General features: G+C 33.1%; 2 protein-coding genes across 2 annotated transcripts; both read left to right on the plus strand.

Moving 5' to 3' along the window:
• The first annotated feature begins 2,034 nt into the window (after positions 1 to 2,034).
• LOC133301370 (ubiquitin-ribosomal protein eS31 fusion protein) lies at positions 2,035 to 2,770 on the plus strand. Its single transcript, XM_061500992.1, has one exon. The coding sequence runs from the start codon at positions 2,100 to 2,102 to the stop codon at positions 2,565 to 2,567; it is 468 nt and encodes a 155-aa protein (XP_061356976.1). The 5' UTR covers positions 2,035 to 2,099; the 3' UTR covers positions 2,568 to 2,770.
• Positions 2,771 to 11,055: 8,285 nt separating this feature from the next.
• On the plus strand, positions 11,056 to 13,186 carry LOC133301387 (axial regulator YABBY 4). Its single transcript, XM_061501017.1, has 7 exons — positions 11,056 to 11,142; positions 11,248 to 11,382; positions 11,528 to 11,651; positions 11,776 to 11,824; positions 11,904 to 11,979; positions 12,122 to 12,220; positions 12,890 to 13,186. The coding sequence occupies exons 1-7, from the start codon at positions 11,062 to 11,064 to the stop codon at positions 12,965 to 12,967; spliced, it is 642 nt and encodes a 213-aa protein (XP_061357001.1). The 5' UTR covers positions 11,056 to 11,061; the 3' UTR covers positions 12,968 to 13,186.

The raw sequence follows: 13,186 nt of genomic DNA on the forward strand, positions 1-13,186 counted from the left end.
GTTTATGTTTGTATTAATTTATTTTATATTAAAAAAAGTAATCAAAAAAAATATAAAAAGAACTAGAGAAATAATTTTTTGAAAAAAATTATTTATTAAACGGCAAACAGATTCAAACTTGGGCTATGAGGCCCAATAGCGCCAAAAGCGTACTTTTCTTCACTTTGTTAAGATCCAATGAACTAACTCAATCAACATTTTGATTACGAAAAATGTTATATTTATAAATTTTTTATATATAAATTATTACAAATTATATTATATCTAATGGTATTATCGGATATAATGTAATTTGTAAATTTGTAATTTTTTTTTGGCAATATAACCTTATTCTTTCACTACAATCAAAACCCTATTTCCCACTGTCTAGCAACTCTAATTATTTATTTCTCTTTTCTTTACACACGAGTGATTAAATGAGAGACGGTTACTTCTAAGCATGATTTGCAATTAACTACATGTATCTAATAATCTAATTTCATCAATGTCCCAACTCTATTTTTTTTAATAGCACACAACTCTCTTGTTGACAAATAACTTGTTGAGCTAGTATCTAATAATACAATGAATATATTAAAAATAGATTACAAGAAAAAATAACTTGTTGATTTATCTTATTTATAACATATATTGGATTTTAAAATTAATTTCAATCGGTACTTCCAATAAAAGTACAACAACAAAAACTGTGTTCAGTAATTTTTTTATAAATACTAAATTTATTAATTAAACTGTAATATTAAAAGTTTTAATTATATAAATTAACTTTATGAAATTTCATATTTAATTTAAAAATAATAAATATTTTATAAAATAAAATAATATTAATTTATAATATATTTTTTCAAAAATATATTATAAATTAAGATCAGTATACACTATATAATAAATTAAGATCATGGTATATGTTAAATTGAAAAAAAAATTATTTAAATATTTTAAAAATAAACCAACTTTTCAAGAAATTATTTATGATATAAGATATTGTAACAACCAATTAAGGTTACTAGTAATGTTCATACCAATTAATTTTACCGTTAGATCGACTATGTGGATCCAACGGTTATATTTATTTTCATCTTTGCATGGTTATGATTCCTCATATTTAATACTTTATATTTACAGAAAAATATTTTTGCAGTTACTGCAGATAAGTTATCTGCATTTACTTTCAAAACGACGTTGTTTTGGGATTAAAATATTAAAAAATTATAATTATAAATACTATAATAATCCTGAAATAAATTAAAATTATAAAAACACCATGATTTTCGCTCCAAAATGACGTCGTATTGGATTTACTGCAGATAACTTATTTACAGTGACTGCAGAAAAAATGAACCCTTATATTTATTTTCACATTTGTATGTTTATAATCAATCTCCTATATTTAATGTTTTCACATCAAATACGAGAAATCATAACCATATAAAATTGAAAATAAATATAACCATTGGATCAATAAATCGAACGGTGAAATTAATGGATACTAACATTGACAATAACACTAATTAATTGTTACAATATCCTTCCCCATGATTTTTTTTTTTTTTTTTTTATAACGAGACCAGGTCTTATCCATTTTAATCTAATCACCAAAAATGTTACTCCGAAGTCCGAATTTTATTTTGCTTTTGGTCTAAAATGTATGCACGTATTCCAACTTTTTATGGGGTGAAGTCTGATTTTTTGAATCTGCTTATTTTGCTACGTCCTAAAAATATTTAAAAATAATTTAATATTTATACTTTTACTTGTCAGGAGAAATACCAAAATTTTAAAGTTACATTTTAAAGAAAGAGTAGAATTGTCGCACGAGAAAATATTTTTTTTTTATTTAAAATGATTTGGTTTATATTTGTATTAATTTATTTTATATTTAAACAATAATGAAAAGTTATAAATTGAATTATAAAAATAATAATTATTTTTAAGTCAAATGGGCTCAAACATGGACTACGAGGCCCAAGACCCAGTAGTTCCAAAACCCTATGTTTTATCTCGCTTTATAAAGCCTCAGTTAACATTCACACACTCTCATAACCCTAGAAATCTCTTCATCGGCTGAGAGCCAGGAACCCTAATCTCCTGTGTTCACGATGCAGATCTTCGTGAAAACCCTAACGGGGAAGACCATCACCCTTGAGGTGGAATCCTCCGACACCATCGACAACGTCAAGGCCAAGATCCAGGACAAGGAAGGCATCCCACCGGACCAGCAGCGCCTCATCTTCGCCGGAAAACAGCTCGAGGATGGCCGCACCCTCGCCGATTACAACATCCAGAAGGAATCCACCCTCCACCTTGTGCTTCGCCTCCGCGGTGGCGCCAAGAAGCGCAAGAAGAAGACCTACACCAAGCCCAAGAAGATCAAGCACAAGCATAAGAAGGTGAAGCTTGCTATCCTCCAGTTCTACAAGGTCGATGACTCCGGCAAGGTCCAGAGGTTGAGGAAGGAGTGCCCCAACGCCGAGTGCGGCGCCGGAACTTTCATGGCCAACCACTTCGACCGCCACTACTGCGGAAAGTGCGGCTTGACCTATGTCTACCAGAAGGCCGGTGCCTAATTTATTGGGTTTTCCTTAAAGTATCGAATTTCTCAATTTTATTGTTAAAGTTTTGATTTTTAGATTCGTAGACATTTTGGGTTATCTTTATGACTGCATGAATGTTTCGGTTCTAATATTTTTATCTTGAGACTTTTATGAACACCGTTTTGTGTTGGTTTATTTATGGTTCTCTTCAAAATATATGTCGTTGGTTATAAATCTGCTGAAGTTGGCATCTTTTCCTTTCGTTATTAATGATATGCGGCTCGCCTATATGAACGTATTTGATTGTCTTGATTATGATTGGCTTGTGTAGTGATTATATAATAGTAATCTAGGGAAGATATTGAATTATGGAATGAAACTGTAGATTTTTGTTTGTTAATAAAAATTAGTTTTTGGTTTCCCCCTGTTGTGAGAATGAATTGTTAGGCTGCTGAATTACAGAACGATCTTTTCGTTTCAAATCTTAAATTGCAGATTGGGTACTGGTTGAAAAATTATTGTTTTTAGTATACTTGATTTGATACGCTTTAAGAAGTTCGCTATGGATGCAGCATTCGGTTTATTTGTGCAATGCATTTTGATGGTTTTGTGTTGTCGTTCTTATTGTTTACAAATCCTTTCGTGGTTCTCTTTGAGCGAAAGAGTCTCAATTTGACTATGAACTGAAATACACTTTTTTTGAGTGTGGATGATTTCATTTGTTATGATGAGAGGATCCATTTCCCTCTTCTTGGTGGTGTAACACTGAGTCATATTTTCTTAAATTTGGATTAATTTACTCCCATTTTTTTTGTTGATTACAGCTGAATAGTGAAGTTAATTTGTTTTCCTTGTAACTCTTTTGATCATTGGCTTTACTTACTCGAGTCGGAAAAGTTGCTTAAGCCTAACTTTTGTCTCCCCTCCCCAATTGCTATACCATACTGAATCGCAACTCTCTGCTGTGTCAAATATAGGAGATTGGAGTGTAGTATCGATAGAAAATTGATTTGGGGTTCGCTTTGTATGTTCAAAAATTGTTCCCTTTTCAGCTGTGTGCTGACTCGAACACTTATGCTGGTTCAGTTTGATCACGTGCTTTATGTTGCTTTTTAATGTTTTTCTCGAAACTGTTCCGATCATTTTAACTGAATTGTTGAAAGATTAAATACAGATTTGATAATGGGTGAAATAATGTTTTCAATCCTTCAAGAGTGTTTTATTCCGTATCAAGAAAAATAGCTGATTTTCAGGGTTATATTTAAGGTGTTGATTTGTTTCACAAAATAATTTTAACTGAATACTGAAGAAATCGGTGTGTTTTTTAACGTGTTTTTTAACATGCGTTTATTTTCCATTTAAAATGAGTGAATTAAGAAATTATTATTATTTTTAAAATTATTCAACAGTACGACGTCTGAGAAGCCAGGTAAAAATGGGCTCAAAACTGTTTACCAAAAAAAAATGGGCTCAAAACTTCCAATTTGATCGTGTAGGGAAAATTGTAGATGGTGTGTTTTACCGAGTCATCTAGGAAGCTGGCATTGTCTTCTTATTCTTTTGACCAAATCAAGGATGTTTGAGGGTATATTGATATGCATTGCGAGCAGAGCTTATTTAAAAATGAGATGTTTCAAAAATTACCTGTATGATTTGTTGGGTATTATTTCCAATATTACAAGTTATCTTGAACAATTCTTCCAAACAGAGCTAGAACTTAAGCAATCGTTTAGACCGAAAGACTGACTATTTTTTAAAAAATAACAAATTTTCAATAGAAGTTGACGGGCTTATAAACGATGGCTGAAAAAAATATCTACCCAAATTGATACATATTTTTGTTTAGGTGGATAAATAGTTACATGTTAACCTTTTGATTTGCAACTTTTGGGTTTTAGTTCAATTTTTTAATGTTTGGTTTTATTGTAATAAACTCCGTACAAATCTATAATCTTCTCATTGTAGTTTATTTTCTTTTTTATCCTTTTTCTTTTTTCTTTTTAAATTAGACCTACAGCAACTTCAACAAAAACTCTATTTAACTGGAGTTAGTTAGAGTAAAAGACCTTAATAAAATACTACTCATGTTTTTACGGATTTGAATTCTAGATTCTATTATTTCAAATAGACTTTTATCCAATCGAACCCGTTGGGTGAGCTTACTTCTCAATCGAATCCTTAATACTGTTATTCATTCACTGAGATGGATCATCAGATCTTGCTTAATCTTTTATTAAAAAAAATAAAATAAAACAGATTAACGATTTTGGATTTCTAAAGAATTCAAGTGAGAGTCACACTTTTAAAATTTCTAGGTTCCACCTTTTTATTCCCCCTTTCTAATTATATCCACGCGGCACTACAGAGATTGAAATCCCTCATAGCATCCACCAAATATATCTGGTTTTCAATAATTGGAATATTTTCTTGGTCTGTCAATTATATAAGTTTAAGAAAAGAAAAGATTATTCTATTTCAAAGCCTGTCATGCTATAAGTTTCGGCAAAAACATGTGATTTTATTTATAAATTGTGTACTAAGAGTATTTACAGAGGCAACTAAGTATTCTTTTTAACACCTTCTGAAAAGGATCTTCAGCAATTTTGTTTGATTTAATTTTGATCTAACAATAACAAAAATAATTATAATGAAAAAGGGATAATAAGTATAACCTCCCTTTTATTTAGATTGAAATTTATACATTATTCAAGGTTTAAATAAAAGGAGAAAAATCAAGTGAAAAGAGAAAAACAAAATAACCGAAAGAGGCATGTCTAGTTGTAAGCATAAATGTATGGGAAAATTACTCTTACGTTGTAGGAGAGTGTTTTTATCTCCTACACATACATCGATTTCCGTGTTACTTTTTTATTTTTTTTATTTTTCTATAAGTGGGTGGATCCTACACATGATTGTCTCTATAGCATGGGAGAGCTCTCTTCTATTGCATGAGATTAATAAAGCCCTAAATGTATATACATAAGATGCGGTGTTTTAGTGTTACATATATCGTTGTGGTCCATAGTAGCTAGCATATAACGTCGTACTGTGGTGAAGCGCTGCTATGAATGTAATACCCCGTTCTAGAACCGGTTTGTTAATCTTACGTATGGCATTAGGCGCAGTTACAATCGCACCAATTGAATTAAAGTACGGATAATCTTTTTCCTTTTTATTTATAAACGTTTATGTTTAAAATCAAATCCGTAATTAAAACAATTCCAATAGCTATAATCGTAACTTAAACTATGTGTGGAACACCTAATGTAATTTCATTTAAACCATACGTTACCACTATAGTGTGCCAAGTAGTCCCCTTAGACCAACATGGCTTAAAAACTCATTTTTATTATTATTTAACGCTAAACATCTCTACTTTTTATTTATTTAAGAAATTTTTTTATACCACTTTTATGGTCATCATCTTCCAATATGTCATATATTTCTTTGTTAGCTACGCGCGGGTTCAAACCGCGCTCAAATCGGAGCACCGTAGCTCAAATTATGAATTTTTGAAGAAAAAAAGTTGAATTTCACAGGGATCCCGCGCTGACAGCGCCAAACCCGTGCTGATAGCACCAACTTACTGAATTTTTCGCTTCTTACAGCGTCGACATCGCCAACTTGGTGCTGATAGCACCAACCCACTATTTGGTGGCCTGAAGATTTCACTATATTTTGATATTTTACCCATAATTTGAGTTATAGATATCCGTTTGACGCAATCTTGGTCTCGTTGAAAAGCTAAGAAAAAGATCTATAACTTCCATTAAGACACAAATGTCCAAATCTATCATATAGGATATGAAAAATGGACAACAAGACATGACATCTTTTTTTTTTTACATTAATTCCCAAGCTAAAGGTCTTCTTTCACCTAATTGGCATTGTATAACTACTACAAGACATCTTCCTTACAATTTTAATATATGATTCTTGCCATTTCAAGGCTCACATGATATCCAAAGAGGCTCAATTACATCAATGTGCTTCAAAATGATTACATACCAAAAACTTAGAAATAACAAGTGATCAAAGTCCCATCAGGGCAATACAACATCAATGATCAACTTCTAAGTCCTAATTGCATTCATCTATAACTAATGCATCAAAATATCTCAAATATCATCTATCATATGCAAAGCTACTCGTGCCCTTTGCCTCGCCCAGTATCATCTCTGCTAACACCTGAAATAGCAGTCTCCAAACTGGGTGAGATAAAACTCAATAAACCCAGGGTTCTTGGAGAATTACTCCAACCCCAGAGTTCACTTCCTGCATGAAGGGTTAGTATACACATGGCATGAACTACATCATATATCCAGAGGCAATAACAGTAATGATTTAATCACAGCATACTCGTGCATTCAAATGACCAAAGAATTAAACAATCAAATCAACACACACGCTTCAGTTGCATCTTAGTCCTTTCCACTAAGCCTGCAACCTAGCCCCTAGTGTTTGTCCATTGGTCTTTTATCCAATGACACAACAATACTATATAAATGCAAACATACCAAAATACTAACATTACCACTCAATCATCCATTCATTAACCATTACTTCCGTAAAAGCAATGGTGGAACCACAAGAGGGATTAACCTCCAAGATTCAAAGGTTTACCTCTTGAAGCTTCCCCTCATTTTTCAATCTTTCTTCTAGCTCACTTATCCACACCAACGTTTCTTGGTATGTTCACTTGACAATTCCTCCCAATCACCAATACACCATATTCAAGAGTGTGAAATCAGTCAACATACATCCATGAATACCTCTATCTTCATCAACAACATAGAAAATTCACACTTTTAAGCATAATTTTCCAAGATTGTTAAAACTAACTCCAATCACAAATTAACTTCACTTCTACCATTTATTTACCATTTCTAACAACTTTTACAAATGAATTTAGTCTTAATCTCTCTCTAACATACCCCATTATTCATGCATTTTCATAAACCAAAACCCTAAACATGAACCTTAATCAAATTAACCAAAATGGATGGAAAACTTACCACAATCCAACCACATAGGTTCAAGGAAGGATAACCAAGAAACAAGGAGACAATGTTTCACCTCAAGTTCCTCCACTTCAAGATTTTCGCCACCTTCCACAAGGAATATCTCACTCCACCATGGTTCCCACTCAACACTAAGTTAGGGTTATGAAAGAGGAGGAGATTTGGAGTGGTTTTGGCTTTGGAATGAATTGATTTGGATGAGAAATGAGAGTTATAGTTTAGAGCTCAACTTCCACGGCTTCTCACCCTCCCCTCCACGGTTTGGTCGCTAGAAGAAGAAGAAGAAATGAGATTATCTGGGTTGGTGTTTTGTCACTTATAAAAGGTTAAGTTATCTCAACCGGGTATCAACTCATCTATTTAGTTAACTCCACTCACTTCCAAACTTTATCCAAAGGCCTGGAATAGTTTTCTAGTAATATTTTTACTAATAATTTTATATTTTGGGTACTTTTTCCTACACCCATTTTTATCCCTTAATTATCACTAACTGCACTTTTTACCTCAAAAGTGACCCTAATTAATTTAATTAGGTCTTTTACTTATTTCAACCCACTTATACATGATAATTTACTTAAATACATGTAATTCATTATTTACTTAGGTTAGCGATATTATAATGAAAATCTGATCCAGCCCAAGTGTTTTCTGGCCAAGGTGAGCTAGTCCACTATTCACACTATTTCACAGACCTTGTGGTATGATACTATGTTGTAAAAATATTATATATTGAAAATTTATTTTTTATTTTAATATATGAATATTAAAATAATATATTAATTTTTGAGAATTGCATTGGTTAATCCCTTATCAGGCCTGATCCTACTCTCCTAGGCCTGATTAAGTTATATATCATTTTGATATATAAAGTGATCCTGCTATATAAGCTTATACTATACAATAATCATACCAAATAGCTAAAAATGTCATAATATATAGTATAAGTTTATATATATTACACCAATCAGGGCCTTAGTGTTATTGTCTCAACTATTTACAAATGTATCCACGTTAGATTTGATGACTCTTTTCTTAGTGTCTTGTTAGTTATTGTTGCCCTATAATAGATTAATGATGATTTGTGTGTTTAAACTAAGACTTGTGATTATTAACGATGATTGTGTTTTTAATTTTTAATTTTTAATTTTGTTTTGTTTTGAGCATATATATGTTTATACTATAAATTATTTACATTGTATCTTCTGTTTTCCATATATTTGTTGTTGTTTTCTGTGAAGTAAACTTGTTCAAAGTATTTACTAACCAGACCACAATGTGAATGTACCCTAATTTCTTTTGGGGCGGGAAATTTGCCAACTGAGTTGGTGGAAACTTTTGATCCGACTTCAATTGACAACAGTGACACCTCAGTGTGTCACTCCAAGGCTTAATGATCTGATATTTGACTCGCCCATTTTAGTTCAAACTTCAAAATTTCAAATACTTAGTCCCTATCTTGAGGTTGAACTACTACATCCCACAATTATGAGATAACCTATTCCGGTTCTGATATGTATGTTAAAAGCTCAATTTACTCTGTTGATTTATAGTAATTTATGCCATGAAATTGGTGCATAGCTTTACACTTTATAGTCTTCTCAGGTTTATGTAGAAAGCAAAAGTTTCCGTGAGTCAAAGACTCCAAGGCATTCCTTATGTGCAATGACAGCTTTGAGTGCAGTTGTTCATATGGTAATATATCAAAAGAAGATAACTTTTTTCTCTTTCAGAGTGAGAGCAAAAGTTGCCATCTTCAGATAGATGCCATGGCTAAAGAAGCTTCTTATTGCTGTTTTATCCGACCAGATAAAAAGAAACTCAAGATGTCATAAAATAGTAAATTAGTCTCACTACAGTATGTCTTAGACACCACTCTTTTTTTTTTATATATAAATAAGATTGAGTTGGTTTAGGTAATCACTGGCTTATGCTAAGTGAACTACAAATAGGAGGCACTCTCTGTCTCGTACTTCAGCAAAATATTGCTGCTTTTTTGGGAAATCAGACCCCCATACTTTTCATTACATGTATAATTAAATCATTTCATTCTGTGAATTCTTTCCATTTCCATGAAAGAGGTTTTCCAAAGTCATTTTGAGTTGTTGTAAATGAACATTAAAGTAGGAGTGCATATAATAAATGAACAGGGAACATAAAGGACCACTGTTCAGGGTTGAGACAAATCATCAAAGCAGAAAAGGCCAAAATATAAACAATCGAAGGTGCCTAGAAAATGAAATTATAGTTGCAAAGGGGCCAAGTATATCTTTACGGATTACAAAACTAAAAAAATAATGCAGCAATAAGATCAGTATTTCTGCGGTTCTTGATTCCTACCTACCACGCAGCTTCCATTCATTTTGTTTGTGGGACATGGCTATTGATCATAACATGTGAAGATTTTTCACTAAATTGGTTCTTTGTGGAAAGAACTAGTCATAGTCACTCTAGATAGTTGGACTAGGCCTATAGGAATAGGATTGCCAACGATAGTTGTCTGCAATAACGCAGCAAGGGCAATTTTCGTATTAAAAGTTAAAACTCCCCTTTGTCAATGCAATGACACTCATGAAACAAAGATCTAATCCACTCTTTGTCAATCTCCTGATAACAAGTTTTCATCTTGCACTTCCAACGAGCATTGATATTTTCAAGACCATATTTGCACTAATTTTTCATGTTGTTGAATGAATATTGATCCTTGATCCTCGGATCCACTAATCCATCTCATGTACAATCACATGGGAGGGAGTTAAGGAAACAAAAGAAAAGAATTGAATGAAATCGATACGTGGTTAATGCAGAATCCTAGCTCAATGTGAAACAAAAATAGATGGGAAGTGACACATGCCAAGAGAGCACAGAAAGTGGGGAGGATCCTTTTTTTCATTGGTCAATTTCTTTTGCTGTCTTTCAGGAAAGACAAATCCTAAGATGCCTCTTTACCTTCTCTATGTGTCTTTATGGAAACTTACCCTTTCCTTCTATTATGGAAAATTTTGTGCACTTTCATTTTCATCTTGGACAGAGAGAAGGCTTGGAGAGGCAGGAGTGTCAATAAAAGAGAAAACAACACATGAAACAAACAAGTACTTAAGTCATTCTGCAAAGTACCATAGAACTTTGGGCCACTGCAACCTATGGAGAAGTTTGCCAGTGATGATAATGTTCAAGCAGACAGGTAAAATTATCATAGACCTTCTTCTCAGGGGTGTGGCTGTAATTTTACTCCCAACACTTAAATCCTAAGAGGCTTGAAACAAATTAAACTCTCCACGTCCATAAGAGACTATGTCAATGTTGGAGTGCTTTCCGGCAATGAAAATCACCATAAGTACCCCATACAACAAATCATTAAAGTAAGATGATGATTGATTATGAGTGTCCACCTTCAACTATAAATGCTTCCTTGTGTAAAAAGAGTTACATCTTCATCTCTCTATCTCTTCTTTCTCTTCCTCTATCACATAAAAACTCTCTCACCCCACACATTTAGACAGACACCTATGTCAACACTGAACCATCTTTTTGATCTTCCAGATCAGATATGTTACGTACAATGCGGATTCTGTACTACCATTTTAATGGTAATGAGTTCTCTACTCACTTAAACTATAACTGCACTTCTTGAGATTTTAATACCTCTTTCCCCTTTTGCCTTTTTCTGTATCCAATTCATTTCTGAGATGCAGGTAAGTGTCCCATGCAGCAGTTTGTCAATGGTGGTGACAGTCAGATGCGGGCATTGCACGAGCCTCCTCTCTGTCAATATGATGAAAGCTTCTTTTGTCCCTTTCCACCTTTTAGCATCTCTTAATCATCTTGAGGTAATAGGGTTACCTTTCCAATTCTCTATGTTTATTTACTTATACACTTGTTCACGTGAGTCCAATGATCCTCATACTTAGGGGTTTATATCATTTATTGGATTTTTAACTTTAAATGCAATTTTTAACTATCTCCAATCTCCAGCCAAAAGAAGGTAGTCCAGAAGAAGATGCAAACAAGACTTTGAAAAGTCATAGTGCATCCATGATGACCTATTCTGATTGTGAAGAAGATGATGTAATTCCAATGAGCAATGTCGTGAATAAACGTACGTTAGGCAAATGATAACTTTGATAATAAGAGCATGAGTTACTGAGTTTGAAGCAAGTTTTGGTAGACCCATATTTTCCTCATAAGTTTTTTTTTTTTATTTGATGAATGGTTCTCTGCAGCCCCAGAGAAGAGACAGCGAACACCATCAGCTTATAACCGCTTCATCAAGTAATGATTCACTAAACTAAGTTGTAAAGACCATAAGCTTCAAGCTTTGAATTCTAATGTGAGTATTAGTTTAATGCAGAGAAGAGATTAAAAGGCTAAAGGCTGAAAACCCTGACATGGCCCACAAGGAAGCTTTCAGTACAGCTGCAAAAAATGTAAGGTCTAATTTTTTAAACTGCTTAGTAGTTCAACTCATTTGCAAACTAGGCAATTTTCTAAGATTGGTGAGCCACGGGTATTGGGTAAAGAAGGGTATTTTTTTTAAGCATAATCCTGAAAATATTTTGTCTTTTTCAGTGGGCCAATTTCCCTCCAACTCAGTTCAAAGGAGATGAAGAGAGCTGTAGCCAGACAGATCAACTTGTGGACTCCAATGTGGACGTTCATGATGCTGAGGTAAAAGCATAATCATTTGAAAAACTGAATAGTTTCCTCATTTATTAAATAGATGGTTCTCTTATAACTGAAACAAATTACTTTAGCTAATTAAAACTTGTTATTAGTAGGGAGTTTCTTTGGTTTGGCACTGTGTGCATCTTTAGTGTCACTTGTCCCTTTCATTATATCACGGGGGAATAATAAAGGTAGGCTCCATTCATTCAATAACAAAGACCTATCCTCCTGGTGGTTGCCAACCAATGTGACATCGAACCATTTAGAAACTTAATGTAGATTCTTAATAAATTATGATCAGGGGCACATTTAGTATATGCTATTGATTAACGTGGCGCTGTCAAAATATTATGCTTTTAACTTTTAACATTTATGTACTTTAATGTACTAATTCTTGGTACCCCTTAAAAGTTAGATTAGCATGTGTTAGAAGCTATGCATCAACAAGAAATTTGAAGAAGAGGACCTAAAGTGGCAATAACACTTCACTGAATAGGACATTATGGTAATACTAAAATAAAATCACAATAGCTAGTCACTTTCCTAACACTGCGCTAACTTTTTCTTGGGTAATTGTAGATGTACTTCCCATACAACTTTAAGCCTACCCTTTTTCTAATCTAGTACTTTACCATTGTAATGACTGCAGTACTTCATGTGTGAAACTTTCAGGTCAATGAAGAAGGTCAAGGTTTCCGGGGAAGAAAGGTCCCAAGGAATTCTATCTTGGAAAGGACACCGTTTGAGTGAAGAAAGCTCAGAATATATGACATAACAAGAAAGCTGTTTTCTGTCTTAACATTAAAGTTACCTCTAAATTGTTTTCCTTATGAAGAAAAGATGCTCTTGGTAATGAAAACGAATTAAGTAGGGTGGAGACCTGACAATTTGAGACTTTAGGAAGTGCTTAATAATTGATAGTTTTATCTGACACCTTTCTGTTCGAGCATACCAGTTCCATTAATTAGT

This window comes from Gastrolobium bilobum, unplaced genomic scaffold (assembly GCF_033153095.1).
Source record: "Gastrolobium bilobum isolate Gb01-03AN ecotype WA unplaced genomic scaffold, APGP_CSIRO_Gbil_v1 utg4269, whole genome shotgun sequence".
Taxonomy (NCBI): domain Eukaryota; kingdom Viridiplantae; phylum Streptophyta; class Magnoliopsida; order Fabales; family Fabaceae; genus Gastrolobium; species Gastrolobium bilobum.